General features: G+C 41.6%; 2 protein-coding genes across 3 annotated transcripts in view; one reads left to right on the forward strand and one right to left on the reverse strand.

The window, feature by feature from the left end:
* Positions 1-8,356, reverse strand: part of pappa2 (pappalysin 2) — a 38,140-nt gene extending 29,784 nt beyond the window's left edge. Inside the window, exons 1-5 of one of the 2 annotated variants that reach the window (XM_079569046.1) lie at positions 7,356-8,353; positions 4,865-5,097; positions 4,478-4,705; positions 3,296-3,894; positions 425-573 (exon numbers count right to left, since the gene is read on the reverse strand). In XM_079569046.1, coding sequence (XP_079425172.1) covers positions 425-573; positions 3,296-3,894; positions 4,478-4,705; positions 4,865-5,097; positions 7,356-8,235 — 2,089 coding nt within the window. In that variant the 5' untranslated portion in view covers positions 8,236-8,353. Of the gene's footprint in view, positions 1-424; positions 574-3,295; positions 3,895-4,477; positions 4,706-4,864; positions 5,098-7,355 lie in introns of both variants that reach the window. The other variant, XM_079569047.1, reaches the window with a different exon arrangement.
* Positions 8,357-11,788: 3,432 nt separating this feature from the next.
* On the forward strand, positions 11,789-16,993 carry cop1 (COP1 E3 ubiquitin ligase). The gene is made up of 19 exons (XM_079569072.1): positions 11,789-12,465; positions 12,556-12,615; positions 12,772-12,869; positions 12,940-13,004; positions 13,087-13,206; positions 13,464-13,532; positions 13,622-13,681; positions 13,803-13,882; positions 14,023-14,201; positions 14,279-14,414; positions 14,525-14,668; positions 14,737-14,845; positions 14,946-15,027; positions 15,127-15,243; positions 15,384-15,501; positions 15,587-15,715; positions 15,796-15,952; positions 16,029-16,073; positions 16,228-16,993. The coding sequence occupies exons 1-19, from the start codon at positions 12,104-12,106 to the stop codon at positions 16,243-16,245; spliced, it is 2,148 nt and encodes a 715-aa protein (XP_079425198.1). The 5' UTR covers positions 11,789-12,103; the 3' UTR covers positions 16,246-16,993.
* The last annotated feature ends 444 nt before the right edge of the window (positions 16,994-17,437 follow it).

Raw genomic sequence — 17,437 nt, forward strand, 5'->3', positions numbered from 1 at the left:
CTTTTCCAGTGGAAAAGGCTTTAATGATTAAAGGAGGAAACAGGCAATGTGCTGGAAAAATTTATGCCAGCCCTTATAGAGCCTCACATCTCGCTCGGATATGAAGAGAAAATGTTATGGAAAGAATACTTTTTAAATGAGCACACAAGAAACCGTGACAGACACTAAGAATCAAAGAAAGATGGACTTTGATATATCACCATATCATCCAAATAATGAAATCCAACAATCAAAAGTTTATAGAGTTTATGTGCAGTATCTTGTGAATAGTTTAACTATGTTCTTGCAAACATTGAGACACTTTGGCCTCTAAATATCAGCCACTCTTACTTCACTCCATTAACATATGGCGATATAGGGTATTTATTTTTTACGTGGAAAAAATGCATGCAAATGACTTTAATATCACAGAGAATGAGCCCACCCTGGTGCGTGAGTGCCTCTTTAGCCCAGGGCCAGGTAGCTGCTCCGGCTAGCTCCTCACGCGCTGAGTTGTTAGCAAAGAAAACATTCAGTGCATCAGTGCCACTCAGTTGAAGATCATCCTTCAGCTCTTTGATGCTCATATAAGCCCTGGGGGAAAATAGACTTGTTAGCAGTCGGTTTAATGATAATACACAAAAATGTTGTGTATTACAAGTAAGATAAGCAGGAAAAGCATATCAAATTGATAATTATTTTTTTTGACCAGGTGCATAGTTGCAGCATTTGAAAGTGGGAATCTGAGATAGTTTTTTGGAATCCTTGCTTACTGAGGTAAAGTTAAAATGGACACATCATCCCTATAAACTCACCCACCAACTCACTTCGACTATAATTTAAGTCACCATTTGGACTCTTATTTGCCCCTTTAGTTTATGAATAGTTAAATGCTAACACCACCATGAGTTGTGACTGCATTGCTGAAGAGCAGCAGATAAGGTCCCATAATCCTTCCTGTTTTTTAGTGTTCCTTGAGGGAACACTAAAAAACACAAGACAAATATTATATTAAAAACCCAGATGACCAAACCCTAAAATAGACTACTGGTTTTACGATTGCCTGCAAAATATAATTTGGAGACTTCCTCCATATGCCCTGTAGCTCCTACTCCTGATCGAAACTGCATTTTGAGAAACTACAATTTCTTATAAAGCCTGACAAAATAATGAAATAATTCCATTTATTTATTCTTAACATGTAAATTAATCTGGGTGCTGTCCGCTATCCAGCACTGTTTATCAGTGTCTTCTCAGTCTCAAGACAGGAGGAGCACAGAGACACTTGCAAATGACTAGTCAGGAGGTCCGCCCAAGCAGGTGGCAAATACTACTAATTTGTATTCAAAATACTGTGAACTTGCATCAAGGGCCAATTAAAAAGTGTGACACAACTGAACCAGAAAACCATTATAAAACATACGGTCTGGACGTAGTTGTTGTAAGACACTTGATTGTTTTCGGTCTCTGCTGTTTTAATACGTCTTGTTTTGCTTTTTGCTACATCTGCAGTTTGACAGCCAACATCTACATCATATTCCTCTGTGTCAGTCCTGTTCCCAAGTTTACTATTTCACTGTCAGCATTCAAGCTATATTCTTCTAATAAACAGATACAATTCCACCTCTCTTGTTCCACAGTGGCACATAGCATAGCTTGTGGTAACAAAATGGATTAAAAGTCGCTCGGGCCGACAACCTCATGGCGAGACTTCATGCAAACTATTTGGAGCTCTGCGGGGGCCTGTCTGTCATTGCAAATGGAAGGCAGCGGGCCGCCACTCGAGTTGTTTAGCAAAAAATAAATGTGTACTTTGGCCTTTTCACCCAACATCCCCACTTCACAGGGCTCTTGCTGTAAACCACTGGGGAAAGAGAGAGTGCCAATTTGTTCATGTTGCAAGCTGAGCCGCTCACTGCACGTCCCTTCCAGCCAGATATGCACCTCATGTGGAGAAATCTTCTTATTAGTGGCCTTCTGTGCCCAAACTTACAACCAGAGAAGAACTGGGGGGAAAAAACATGTTTTCATAACTTTGAGTCTGTTCCTGCTGGTGCACTGTCTGGAAATGAAGAACTCAGACAGAATACTAAATTCTCAAATATATCACCTATAAATCACCATTTTCATTGGTTATGGTTTTTACAACTGAACAAACTTTGCACTTTTGCAGGTGCTCAATAGAAAATGAAACTTCCTTGCACAGGAAAATCAGCAGGAGGTGCGGAGACATTTTCATTAAAAGATCAAACAAAATGTAGTGTTGGAGGAAATTGGAGAATTGGCAAATTGGACCAGTACTGTGTGAACGGAGATGAAAGAACTGATTCTGAACTCATAAAAGTCCAGCCATGCGGTGAATTTACAAGGTGACCGATCACAGTTTAGCTTTCAACGGGAGTCATATTAGGGCTGGGCTGCGACTCGAACTTGAACAATGAGGACTTGAGGGTCACTCTGATAACTCTGTGATCAGCTCAAACCGCTATGTGATATTATTATATTATCTAAAATTGCTTGTTGTTAAGCCTTGTCAAAGAAGAATTTCCATTTGTCACATACAGTGGGGGAAAAAAGTAACTACACCGTTTGAAATTTCTCACATTTCTGCCTAAATTGGTCATAAAATGTGGTCTGATCTTCTTCAAAACCATATTGTTCCTCCTAAACTATTCAATTTTGGCTTGCAAAAGAGCTCTTGGATGCTCCACAGCACTCCTGGAAAAATAATCTGTGGACAGATTAACCCAAAGTTTTTTTTTTTTTAATGGAACACACAACGTCATGTGTGGAGGAAAAATGGATCAGCACACCAACATCAAAACCCTATACCCACTGTGAAGTATGGTGCAGGGAGAATCATGGTGTGGGGCTGTTTTGCTGCCTCAGGACCTGGACAATGTGATATTATCAACAGAAAAATTACTTCACAAGTTGATTAAGATATTTTGCAGAAAAACCTGAGAAATTCACAACAGCGTAGAATAAGTAAGTGATTCCTTGTATTAAATAGCTGGCTGATCCTTCTTTTGCAGCGATTACTTCTGTAGTTGTAGATTAGACGTTCGCAGCGATCAGGATGAATCTTGGACCATTCCTCTTTACAAAACTGCTGCAGTTCATTGAGATTCAGGCGGTGTACTTACTTATTCCACGCTGTCCTGTGAATGTTTAGATGTTATGGCCAATAAAAATATGATGAAATGTAAATGTTTGGGTGGTAGATCAGACCACATTTAGTGACCGATTTAGGCAGAAATGTGAGAAATTCCAAACGGTGTACTTGCTTTTTCTTCCCACTGTCCATCGATCTTACCTGTCCGGAGACTCTGGGTCAAAGCAAGTCTTGAGCACATCCGTCACTCCTGGTTCACAGCAGTCTCCGTCATCATAGTCGTAGTAGATACTGTTGCACTCCATATTACAGATGCCATCTTGCCTTTTCCAGTTGTAGCAGGGCCCTAACCTTAGACAGTCCCCTCCATCATGACCTGTCCTGGGATGATCACATTCAGGATCACATTGCCGATTACCAATCTTCTCTATGCGGCAGTTGCTAAGAATGAACCTTTCCCTGAGACTAGAATTTTTGACGTTATGAACAGCAAGCTCCAGGGTGATATTGTAACGCTGAAATGCTTCAATAAGAGCTTTATGTTGTAGGTCGATTTGGGCCTTGGTCACGGTCGGATTCCCACCGTCATCATCAGCGATGTTGACAATCCTATAGCGGACCTGTTTGGAGGTGCGGAGCTGCCGGTTGTCGTTGTAGCCAGATATAACATCTGTGTTGTCACAGGGTGTGAGTCCACAGGGAGGGGGGTCAAATGGGGACACAAGCTCTTGTTCAGGAATCGGAGTGGTGATGATGCTCGGGTGCAGGCCTTTTTTGTGTGGAGTCCACAGCTTTTGCACCTATAATCACAACATTGGTACATAGTATGGAAATAGTATGGTATCTAAAAATGTGGCAGCATGGTAATCATGGTAATGACATGTACAAAGGATAAACACCTATTCATTGCATATCATTAATCATAACCCTAACGCACTACAAAAAAATGTAAATTACCGAGAAAATAGCTAAAAAAGGGGCCTGCAAAATGCAATATCCTCATTGTGCCTAGTTACCATGCTATTTCCATCCGATTATCAAGTCTTATATGGTACATACCCAAAGGAGTAGGAGGACATACTGCTAATACTGTTCTGAAAAGTAAAGTTTTTGACAAATTGACCTTTCAATGTGTGTGTGGGTTTTGTTTTTTCTTTCTTTTTTTCAATTTCTCGTTTACTGTAACTAACCAAACTAGGTTGTAGAGTCAGTTCAGTCAGAGTGCAGTCATTTATGGGATCATTTGTCATTGGTTATGATTATAATTTAGAACAAACACTAATTCTGGCATGACAATTCTACCCCTTGTTCTGGGTACTTTTCAAGATGGAGCCATATTGCTGACGAGGGGCATATTAAGTCTGCTTATAAAACAGTACTTACATCAGTGAAATCAGCCCACATGAAAAGCACTGGATCACTTTTATCAATATCTTGTGGTCGCTGCAGCAGATCTTCTTGAGTTCGGGCATGGTCCCACAGGATCAGGCCTCCGATAAGGCCCCTGAAGCTGTGGCCCTTCTCTGAGTGGTTGCTGCCAAGAAAGAAGGTTCTGCAGGTCTTCATGAAGGAACTGTACAGATTCCCTGACTGGAAACTGCTCTCACCAACCTACAACAGACAAGACAGAAGACAAATAGCGAAAAGCAGTGGGTGTAAAAATGTTACTTGTACATATGCGCTAGAAAAGTGATGATGGAGTTTTGGTTAAGGCATAAACATTTTAGAATTCCATGCGGCACCAACTTGATAACATTATCTACCACCCACCTTGGCTCCATCGACAAACAGGTTCATGTTGTGGCCATTGTAAGACGCCATCAGGTGTGTCCAGGTGTTGCCATGGTAGCGCTGGTGGCTGTAGACAGTGGTGGATTTGACTGCTCGGTCTGTGCGCAGAGTGAAGAAGAAGCGTGCGTCTTTGGTGCTCCCGGGTTCCAGGGTCTGAATGCCCACAAACCAGCCCTTCTCACTCAGGGAATGGGAGCAGTTGTCAAATACACCTGCAGGGCGCGAAAGAGAGGAATGTTTTGACGACAAAGTTCACAATATCTCTCATGAAACATGAGTCATGAAAACAGTGTGCCGTGTTTGGGGGAAATGTGAACATTGTCCTCACAACTGAGGCAATAAAAGATGAATATATAGGGAAGAAGAAGTAGTGGCCATGGTTGATGCTATATTGATGATTGACTGTGCATAAATCTTGTAGGGAAAACAAAGAAGTCAGTATAATAATTGTCAGTAACACAAAGATTATATTTAACATTATTTCTGTAAATAGCACATAAATGGAACGGCTTCCAAACTGGAAAACTTCACTCCCTTGAGGAGCAGCTGAAAAATAACAAATCTTTTCTGTTCTACTGATGCTTTATTGTCCCGCGCATGCGACTGTCATTGGGTTTAGTGAGATGCTGCTGAACAAAGACACAGGGGAAAGCTGGAACAGAGGAAAGACAGAGTTGTTTCTCACAGCCGTGTCGAGGCCCTGGTGTTTCCATCTGCTCTTGCAACAGACGATTTCACATCTGCCTCCCAGATGTGGTGTACTAGGACAGCACAGGGTCAGGGAACCCCTTCACCCTCTGCAGCGCAATGTTATGAGTGTGCGGAGCGCATTTGACATCAATATGGGAAAGTGTAGCAAAATATGTAGCACTAGGAGCCGGTTTCATGGTTAATCTTTGATGCAGTGGAGGAGCACAGCAGTTAGGAAGCCTCATGTGTGCCAAATAAAATACATTAAACTCTGCGCCAACTATTGTAAAGCTACTGGATGTTACCACACAAATGCACAGATCTATTTGTCATAAATCTGCATTAGGCTTGAGTAAATAGCATGTCAAATGGGCCACAAGGAGAAGTGCTGCATTGGAGAATCATTGACAGATGAGCATATTTCATTGCACAAAAGATAATATAGTGAAGAATGTTTAGATATTGGTAGGTTCCAGGACCAGGGGCCTGTGTCTTTCATTGATAATAAGACCTATTGAACAACGTACTGGTGCTTTGGTAGATCTAATAGCTAAACCAATCTATTTTGCTGTTTTTAGCTGTGGTTGGTATTTTAGTTGTAGTAGGTTTTGGAAAGCGTTACTGCATTGACTTGTATTGACAAATTAAAATTAAACAAAATATGTTGGATTTGCAGCCTCACATGAAAATATTAATGAAACCAGCACTTTGTAACATTACTTCATTGAGCTAATTGAGCTGATTTTTGCACCAAGAGAATGAATAATGTTTTATTTCAGGATCTTTGTGGTAAAAGAAACACTGTCCTCCTCTTCCTGATGTCTTATGCCGGAGAAGTCTATTTACCATCAGTGTGGGACCCAGAGACATGAACTCAAAGCACTGTCTAGTCTTTTCTGATCTGGCAATGCCTCCACATGAAGAGGGTGGTGCATCATACTGATATGCAAACCAGAACATACAACATCTGACAGCGGGTGAGCCTGAGACCCAAAGTTATGACTGGACATCAGGGATGGTACGACCTACAGCATGACCCGATGCGATAAATAGCGGTTTCATTTTCTCCTCTTACACTTGCATTCTACAAGATCTCAGTCTGGTCACACTTGCTTTCAATAACAAATATCTTGTCTCAGTTAAACTCTGTTGCATCCACCAACCTTCTCCGCAACCATCAGCTCAATATGCCTCCACGTTTTGCTGAGTACCATGGCCTAATGGATAAACCATTTCCTTCTAAATAGAACAACATTCACAGTCAAATGAAATTACTGTAACTAAAATATTTTACATGTGTCAAATGGCACTGTCAAAATTATCCAGTGTCTTGAAATCTGTATTCAATCTCAGAAAATGGATAGGTTAGATTAGAGTAGCATGCCACTGCCACATTGATACGGTTGTCAAACATCAAATGTCTTCAAAGAGCTATTGTCAGTCTCCTGGCATCTGCCTGAGTTATATTTTGAGTAGATTTCAGGAAAAAACAAACCTGACTGACACTGAACCTTTTCTCTCTTCTGACTGGCTGAACATATTCAGTGATCGGCTACCTGGAGATTCTGCTATGTGGAGAGTTCTAAACTGAAAACTCAATTTAAGACTTAAAACGTTGTGGATATAGGCTATTGGCTAAGGACGTGCTAATAATGTAATAGTTTGCCTTTGTGGCCTCTAAACAAGTTACCTTTAGGCTACTTTGTTGTTGTTGTTTAGGCTACCTGGTTTAGATGCTTGTTGTATAGGCAATTATATGACTTATTCATGAGTGACCCACCTGCTATGATCGCGGGGTTGCTCTGTCCTCCTTCAGGCTTAACCCATAGCTCCAAACTGAACTTAGCCCTGGGAAGTTCCAAGTCGATGTCCGGCCGGAGTCTCAGCTGCTCTCTACCTCCACTGAAATACAGTGCTAACATCCAGGACGGCGGCGCTCTGGTTAACGGGGTTCCCCAGGACGAGGCCCCACTCTTGACACTGTGAAGCGCAGGCCACTGTGCCGCGACCAGGTCCTCATCCTCCAGTTCTCCGGAGAAGTTTTCTTCATCCGTCGCGCCAGTGGAGGACTGTACATTTTGATGGAGGCTGTGCGTGGAGGCAACGTGGAGTCCCGGCGAAACCGAGAGAGCTCTGTCCCAGCTGGAGTTCAGCTCCTCGTATTTCAGGCTGCGCGTGGGTCTTGAGGAAGACCTCGCGTGCTCCTGATGCGCTGGTGCACTGAGGTCAGAGCCATAACGCACATGCTTGGTGTTGTCGAACTTGGTGTTGTCCTCGTCTCGTTTCTGGAGATGTCTTGCCCCTGGATGTCCCTGTCCAGCTCCATTCCTTCGCTGTAGTCCGCTGTCAACCCCGCACTCCCCAGTACACACAGCCGGGGCGCTCCTCACAAACCTCTGTGCGCGGCTGGCCCGAGTGCGCACCGCTGGAGGGCGTTGTTGTGACGGGGAGGATGAGGAGGAGAGGGAGCGGGGCTGTCGCCGGGACTTCCACACGACCGTCGCTGCGCACGGTTCACCTGCCTGCCGAGAAAGTTCTCTGTCTGCTCGCCTCACCATGGCGCGCTTGTAGCGGCTGAACCCGTCAGAGCGAACCAGATTCAGCAGCCAAGTGTTGGAAACAAAAACTAGAGATATGGCCAGCAGTCTCAATAACAACATGTTTTGTTTTTGTTTGTGTTCTAAAAGTAATTGGTATGTTTCTAAAGTGAAGAAGCAACAGTCCTCGCTTCAATCCAAGTGTGCCATGGCGCAATTGTTGCATCAATCAACTCTGCGAGATATATTATACAATTGCATATTCAGTGCATCCGTATAGGATCAAATTCAAAAGTGAATTACATTATGGGGTTTCTTTAACGGGTTGCGAATGACATCATATGACAGATGTTGTTTGTAGCTGAAAACATTGATGACGGTCGCTGCGTTGCTCCCCTGCACTTTGCACGAATCTTATTTACTCTAGAACTGCCGACCACTATTTTGAAAGTCTAATGAAAAGCAGGCGCCTAATTTGGACACAGTTTGAACAATTAAATGAGTAGCTATGGCCTACATAAAAAAAAAATGTTATTCCCAATTGGCGCTTCTTTACCTCAAAAATTAAGTAGCTATCATTTGATGCGTCCTTCATCAAAAATATAGCTGCGATAAAAATAAATGTGAGGACGAAAAAGTCAAATCCAGATGCAAAACGAATTCATGCATAAATCCAGGGCTCTTGAAATAGAGTAATTCTGTTTCAAAATATACCAAAGTAGCCTATGTGACCCTCAGGTTGTGCGTACTCGTTTGGTTGTGCGCGCCTCAAAGGAACTGGCTGATATACACCGGTCCAAGCAGTAGTAATATCCTCCTCCATTCACTCTTCAATCTCCCTCCCTCTCTTTCTGCACAGTCCAAAGACTTTTTTTTTTTTTTTTTTACATGAGGGAGCCCCTGCTCCCACTCCCAGCACCGGCACGAGGGAAGTGATGGGTTGGAGGTGGAGTGCGGGAAGGTGGGTCAGTGATGCAAAGAACTGGCTGTTTTACTGCAGACTTTTACTAGGGAAACCCTCCGCTGTCTGTGCGCACTGCTGCTCTCAATTTATGTAAAGCAAGAACACTGCTAAATAGGCTACTTGAGCTTCATCAGACACAACAACAGCCAAAAAAAACAAAACAACAACAACCACAAATGCATCTCAAAAAAAAAAAAAAGGCATCTCAACACCTGGGCAACAACAACAACAACAACAACAATAATAATCATCAATAATAATAATCATAATCATAGTAATAATACATGGCATATATATATATATATATATATATATATATATATATATATATATATATATATATATATATATATATATATATATATATATATAATTTCTTTATTCTACAATCTGGGATTTTACTGTATCAATATAGGCAGCTCTTACCTGTTCAACCTTACTTCCAGGGGGACACACATGCTTTCCATTGAGCAAAAACAAAACGAAAAAAACAAAACAGTTGAGTGAATTTGAGTATTTGACATTGACATTGTTCTTTGCACTCTTCAGAGAGAAAGGGGCGCACCCCCTGTGGCCCCCTTCTTCCCCTCTTGTGTGTTGAACTATCTCTAAACTCTCACTCTCCTGCTCTGGCTCTCCTCACTGGTACATGGACAGCCACAACATCTGTCCAGCACATGAAAAGGGCTTGTGCAATGGTTTTATCATCCAAGTTTGCTACCTGCTTTGTGCTGAACTTTAGAGCTTGTGGGCCTCACCGGAGCCTGGGAAAATAATCCTTTGAGAGAAAACGGTGGGCAAAAGAAGAAGTGCATTATGTATTAATATGATTTAACAGCGTATTGTCAGGTATTACACAATGAGGAAAAGAATAAATAATTTAAAATGTGTAGCTATAAATCTCCTTGATTCCGAAGAGCACAGAGGTTCCTTTCTCAGAGGTTTGCTTTGTCTCAAACCTGACTTTCCGGTGATCAAAACCAGTGTCGGCTCTCACACCTTCAGACTGTTGCTAGAGCAGACCTCTGTTTTTATCAGGCACTTTGCAAACAGGTCCTGGCTGCAGGAGATGGAGATGGCGGAGGAGGCCACCGGCAGTTATGGCAGGGGCCCCTGAAGGGGCAAGAAACGGTTCCCAAAGAGTGGGAGGCAGGAATTCCACAATCCCAGGCGAGGATCTGCCTGCACAACATTCAGCTCTTTCTGCCAGCAAAGAACCTCTTTGAAATCCAGCTGCAACTGTGTTGGAAAAAAGGAAATAAGGGGACGAGGAGGGGAGGGTTCAGGGAAAGGAGGATGAAGGAGAAGAGACAGAGCACAAAGAGTCAGCAGCGGGCTGTGCAGCTCTGAATGGTCGAGCTCTAGCGGGGCCTCACCCCCCACTGCACCGGACCTCCACAGATTATCCTTCAACTAAGCGTGTGGGTCCTGACCTCACCAACCCCGGACCTGCTGCCTGTCTTCACTCTCTCTCTAACTCGCCCACACACTCACTTCTCTATGCCCCTCTTTACTGTCTGTGCAACTGCAATCACTCACCAGTGCTGTTTCCAAACATCCACAGAGGCAACATCATCAGAAATCCCATGATGTGCTGGACAAATGAGGAGGGGAGAAAGAGGCACAAGCTTCTCAGTGGCACAGAACAGAGAGCGGGTGAGAGGGGCAAATACGTCGTAATGCACGTATCGGTCTACTCAGCCCTGTGGCAGGTGGTTTTGTTGGAAGGAACTCCAAAGATTTTTTTTTTGCACCACAACATGAAAGGTAGAAGAGCCACTATGTCCACAAAATATTCAAACCGACTAACCGAAATGGCAAATCCAATTCATCTCAACACACATCCCATGGTGGTCCCTGTTTGCCAATTAATTTCCATTTTTAATGCATCCAGTAATTTTCCTCTACATTTTGTTTTCTTCTTTTTTTTACATTCTGCGCTCCATAATACAAATAAACTCCTTCCACAAACAAAAACAAGGGAAAATCCATGGACGCACATGCCCTGTGGAGGTGAAGCTGGAAAAGCTAGAAGCAGGACTGGCCATACTGTGAATATGTTGGAGCTCCTTAAGTTATATTTGCATAGCTGCAGGTGGATGTCTGAGTGACAAGTCAGTGTTTTTGTTGGCACTGTGCTCAGCTGCATTTGGTGGACCTGACCTGCCTACCTACCTGCTGCTATTTGATGTAAAGGAATATAACCTGGGTAATAAAGATAAACACACGGGCATAGTGCAGCATATTTCTGATGTGGATGGAAACGATAATATTCCACTGGAGCTTAATGCTGCTTTTGTTCTGGTAGTGGGAAAATCTATATGATTTAGCTATTAAGAAAGAACATACACGACATCTGACAGAAAAGGGGAGTAAAAGGATTGAAATTAACATGGAAGATTGTGAAAGAAGATTGCAATGGTAAAGTTGGTGCTTTAATCGTTGCAATAGTCAGAAACTAACCAACTAACTAATTTACTAGCAAACTATTTTTTTCTTTGTTTTTTGTGGGCAAATACATTATCCTGTTGTTTGGACATAGGCTATTTGTATTATGTATTTAAGTTATAGAATGTTTTAAAAAAAAGATCCAAAAAGCAGGCCTGAGTTGTATTATGAAGCCTGTGTTACATCACTCCAGCCCGCCAGAGGTCGCCATTTACCAGGGAACACAACACGGCTGCGCACCTGGTTAAAAAGAGAAAACTCGTAGCTACCGAAGCACCGGCTAATCTCTTGACAACGCAGTAACTAATGCTTATTTCCAAATTCCTGCATTATTTTAGTTGTCTTTTTCCTCTTTTGACTTCATTCACCCCCACTGTTGTGTCGTTGCTACAGACGCGCCATACGACTTTATTTTGAATGTATCTGGATGTTTTGGACGCTGTTCAATCTCAGTAATGTTAGCATACAGACAAGCTAGTTAGCCAACTGCTGCAACTTAGCGGCCAGACATCGGCGCAGCCCGGATGGTTTAGTCTACGAGACAGTGGATTTTTGGGAGGTTTTTGTCGGCCTTGCACCATGTCGAGCAGCCGACCGCAGCAAAACGCGGGGGGAGCGAGTTCAGTGCCTGGGACGAGCAGCAGCGGCTCGAGCGGGGGCACTGGCAGCTCCAACCCCGGCGGCGGAGTTGGCAACAACACGGTCACGAGTAATGGGAATAGTTCTCCAAATGTGGTGCCCTCTCGGAGCCTGGCATCAACAGCAGCAGCCGGCGGTGACAGCGGATTGTCTGTGCCAAGTCTGTCCGCCGTGCCGTTATCAAGGGGCGGCTTTGCTTCCCTGAACAGACCCTCAGGTAGCAGAAAGAGATCCCTTCACCAAGCCCCCCTGTGCAATGGGCTGCTAAATTCATACGAGGATAAAAGCAATGACTTTGTCTGGTTAGTATAAGCTCAGCAGGTGTGATAGTCGCTATAAAAGACTGAACATTTTTAACGTTATATATATTGTTATTGTTTTCTCGTGTACAGCCCCATTTGTTTCGAAATGATAGAAGAAGCACATATGACAAAGTGTGGACACAGTTTTTGGTAAGTGTTTGTCTCTGTGTAAAACATATCAAGCAAAATGCATGCCAATTTACAAGAGTAGAACTTTGTTGCCTATTTTTTCATCTCGTTAGGGACATTAGGGTACAATGAAACATTATTATTATTACTACTACTGACTGAGTATTTGTTCATCAGTTTCAAATGCATACGTCAAAGTCTAGAGGACAGCAACAGGTGCCCAAAGTGTAACTACATTGTTGATAATGTGGATCAGTTGTACCCAAACTTTCTTGGTAAGAGTAACCTTTTAATTGAATGTCATTTATGTTAACAAGGTATCTAACCTTCTCATTTGTTTCTCAGTTAATGAGCTGATTCTCAAACAGAAGCAAAGATCAGAGGAGAAGAGACTGAAACTCGATCACCCTGTAAGCCAACAACATGCTTGATGTGGTGTGCTTTCCTTTCTTGTTTTTCTCGGCTGATTAATTATGAGTTATGTTTTGACAGAATGGCACGAGGTGGGAGGTTTTCCAAGATGTTCTGAGTCCTGACCAGGAGAACCTTGATCTGGCAAATGTGAATCTGATGCTGGAGCTCCTGGTTCAGAAGAAGAAACAACTGGAGGCGGTACGAAGTTATTGGATTGTGTATTTTTATTCAACTGGCTTGTTTATAACTTCCTCTTTTTATCACTGCCATCAAGAGGAACTTTCGTCATTACTTTACTCAAAAACAATTTGTACTAGATTGTTTTTGAGTATTAAGAGCAACTACTCTTCTTTGATTAGCAAGAAGATTACAGTTTTTGTACTGATCAATCAAATCAATTTCGGATCATTTAAAGCATTTTGGGATAGCACATAAATATAGATCTCTTTCAATAGGAATCCCAAGCTGCTCAAAGACAGATTCTAATGGAGTTTCTTAAAGAAGCAAGGAGAAACAAGAGAGAGGTACTGTAATTTTGGTTGTCTGTAAAATTTGGAGAAGTAAGTATGTTCAGTTCACTGATACTGTGCTGTATTCGTCTCTCCACTAACAGCAATTGGAGCAACTGCAGAAAGAGCTCAACTTTCTTGAAGAGGACATTAAACGTGTTGAGGTAAAGTATAACATGGTCTCTTGAATCCTTTTTTAGACTCTTGGCAAAAGTAGAAAGTAATTTAGTTCATTTGAAAAGTCATATTTATTGTGCAAGGCAACATCTGTGTCCACTTTTGCAGGAGATGAGTGGGCTATATTCTCCCATAATGGAGGCAGAGTGCACAGTGCCCAATGTGGAGGCTCCCTCGCCAGCCCCCAGGTACGAACAGCACTTCAAATTACAGCCTTTGAAAATCGTCCCTCCTCAATTACTGCCTATTTTGGTACCCCTTGTGTCTAATGTTACACATTTTAAACTTGAGTTTTCTCTCTCTTTTTTCTTATTTATTTTTTAAACAGTTGTAGTAGTATTATAGATGCACCCGACTACAGTCAGCCTCCAGGTTTTGGTGGTTCATCACAGGGAAAAAGACAGACTTGGTACAACAGCACACTCGCATCCAGAAGAAAGAGACTGACTGCACATTTTGAAGATTTGGAGCAGTGTTACTTCTCCAACAAAATGTCCCGAATTACAGGTATTAATCTTCAAATTTCTAAATTTCTCTGCAATTTGAAGAAAACAATTATTAAGAAACATTCCCTTGTTTGTCAGATGAAGGCCGGAATCTGAACCAGCTGGATGATTTCATGGAGTGTCTGTCCAAGTTCACCCGCTATAACTCTGTGAGGCCCCTTGCAACCCTTTCGTATGCCAGTGACCTCTATAATGGCTCTAGTATCGTGTCCAGGTAGGGAGCAATTGCATGCTTTTTACTCATGCTCAATGTCAATTATATATGCCTATTAATCTGCTATTGCATCTAGTGTAAGTATAAGTGACATCTTCTTTTCCTTACAGTATTGAGTTTGACCGAGACTGTGACTACTTTGCCATTGCTGGTGTGACCAAGAAAATAAAGGTCTTTGAGTATGGCACTGTCATCCAAGATGCAGTAGATATTCACTACCCAGTCAATGAAATGACCTGCAATTCTAAAATCAGGTAAAATATGAGCAGTGATAAAATATTGTCAAAATAGATGCTTATTTTATTTTTAATATGTTCATCAGCTGTATCAGCTGGAGCAGCTATCACAAGAACCTCCTGGCCAGTAGCGACTATGAAGGTACCGTTATCCTGTGGGATGGATTTACGGGCCAGAGGTCAAAAGTCTACCAGGTATAGAATGGTTTTGTTTATTTCCTTCTTTGTGAGTTCACTCTCAAAACACATGGAACATTTCATTAATTGCTAATTACTAATTCTAATGACATTTCAGGAACATGAAAAAAGGTGTTGGAGTGTAGACTTCAATCTTATGGACCCCAAGCTTTTAGCCTCAGGTTCTGATGATGCTAAAGGTAAACAAAGCCTCTCTCAAACCTTTATTGTATTAAGAATGAACACATTGTATACTTCTGAGTAAGTTGTTGACCTACCTTGTATTTTTTATTTTTTAGTAAAATTATGGTCAACCAATCTTGACAACTCTGTGGCCAGTATAGAGGCAAAGGCCAACGTGTGCTGTGTAAAATTCAGTCCAACTTCGAGGTACCATTTGGCCTTTGGCTGTGCAGGTGAGCTTTAAGAAATGTGCTGCCTCTGTATGATGATTTGTTTTCCACTACAATTGAACTGTTTTACCTCCCTTTATGTCCTGTGATATGTTGCATGTACTGCTGGTTGTTGTACATTATTTTACTTTCTTGTCTGACAGATCACTGTGTTCACTACTACGATCTACGCAACACTAAGCAGCCGATCATGGTGTTCAAAGGCCACAGGAAAGCTGTGTCTTATGCTAAATTTGTAAATGGGGATGAAATTGTTTCTGCGTAAGTATGCCGTTTTCCTTTTGAGGTAAAAAAAACAAAAAAACAAGAGGTACCGGTATGTTTAATTGTCCTTTTGCCCTTGCAGATCTACAGACAGCCAACTAAAGTTGTGGAATGTCAACAAAACACATTGTCTGCGCTCATTTAAGGGTCACATCAATGAGAAAAATTTTGTTGGTCTGGCTTCCAATGGAGATTATGTGGCTTGTGGCAAGTGTTTACTTTGAATTATACCATTATAAAATCTGTACAAATCTCTAAGCCTCAATTTTGTGTTTTTGTCCCAACAGGCAGCGAGAACAACTCTCTGTACCTGTACTACAAAGGACTTTCAAAGACACTGCTCACATTCAAGTTTGACACAGTGAAAAGTGTCCTGGACAAAGACAAGAAAGAAGACGACACCAATGAGTTTGTCAGTGCAGTCTGTTGGAGAGCCTTACCAGACGGAGTGAGTTAGCTTAAATTGTTGATATTTAGTTGGTACTAATGAAATGCAACATTAATTTTATGCACTTTTGTTCCAGGAATCAAATGTATTGATTGCTGCAAACAGTCAAGGAACAATCAAGGTATGTACTTGTGGAAATCGATATATCAAAAAGTTTGTTTCTGTCAAAACGATGTGAATCTGCTGAGTAAAAAAATATTAAATACTGTACACTTCAAAAATCTGAATTGACTATCAAGCTTGACTAAGTCTGAGAATTCTTTCTGCTCCGACAGGTGCTTGAGCTTGTGTGAAGGCATACAAGTACATATGAACTTCTCTAATACTTCAGCCTCTAGTGGAGCAGTTGTTTAAGTGCAACCAACACAGCTCGCAAAGGTAGATCTTGAATACAATGTCAGAAGAGCTGTTGTGAACGGAAGTTTCCCCATTATAATAAGCTTGGAAATATAATGGCACCAAGACTTTAGTGGATGTGGCTGTCACTTCAACAACAGAGGACTCGACTTCAGATCATTCAGAACAAGAAGCTTTCAAAGGCAATTTGTTTTGTAAGCGTTAAGCTATGTACTGTATATCAGCACCAGTAGAACTTTTGTGGTTTAGGTCAAATTCAACAATATGTATGTTTTTAATGAAGCTGTTAATCTTACGGGTGCTTCCTCCAAATCCCTCATTTACAATGCCCAAACTCTTTTAAAGGCCAAAGCACAAGACTAAATTAACATGCAAAAATGATGTGTCCATGTAACGCTTTGAAACCCCTCTTATTGTTTGTCATCTATGTTTTTCCGTTGGTAGTATTTGTTGTCTTTTCAGATTGGGAGCAACCAGTTTTAATAAATATAACTTGAATTTTACTCTGTTCAGTGTATTTCTCATTTACTGAGAAATTGTTTGGCCTTTGGTCATTGACAAGGCTGGTGTAAATGTGTCTACAAAACACTCCCATTTTAGTAGAGGTAGGGTATTGTCAAAGCTGTAAAACCCTGAATTAATTCAATTTCAAAATCAAGTAAGGCTGGTCTGTTTTATGACCCCCACAAGAAGTGTTTTGTATTTGTGTATCTAAATAAATTATTTCTTAGTCACAGATCTTTGGTTCTTTGTCACAGAAGCTTCATATAAGATGTAAGAAATAACTTTATTGATCTCAGTCATCAAATAATGGAGAAATTCACTGACTGACATGTGTTTACAACTCATTTACGAATTGAAATGGGAAGCGAGTGAATTATGTTGGGTCTCTCATTCCATATCTAAGCATGTTTCATAACTTTCAGGGAGCAATGCTTTCACAATAATGTAAACGACAGCTTAACATTTAATTTGCTCAAATAATTTCTCTAATAACCTGACCCTCTGACCAGAGAAAGCTCCAGGTCTTCACTGCAATCACAGGCGTCCCCCAGGTTGGAAACCCCTGGACTTTGTTTTGTTTTTTCCTCAGCCCATTATGTCACAGACGTTCTTGCCATTGAATCG

The sequence above is a fragment of the Gobius niger genome (assembly GCF_951799975.1).
Source record: "Gobius niger genome assembly, chromosome: 13".
NCBI classification, from domain to species: domain Eukaryota; kingdom Metazoa; phylum Chordata; class Actinopteri; order Gobiiformes; family Gobiidae; genus Gobius; species Gobius niger.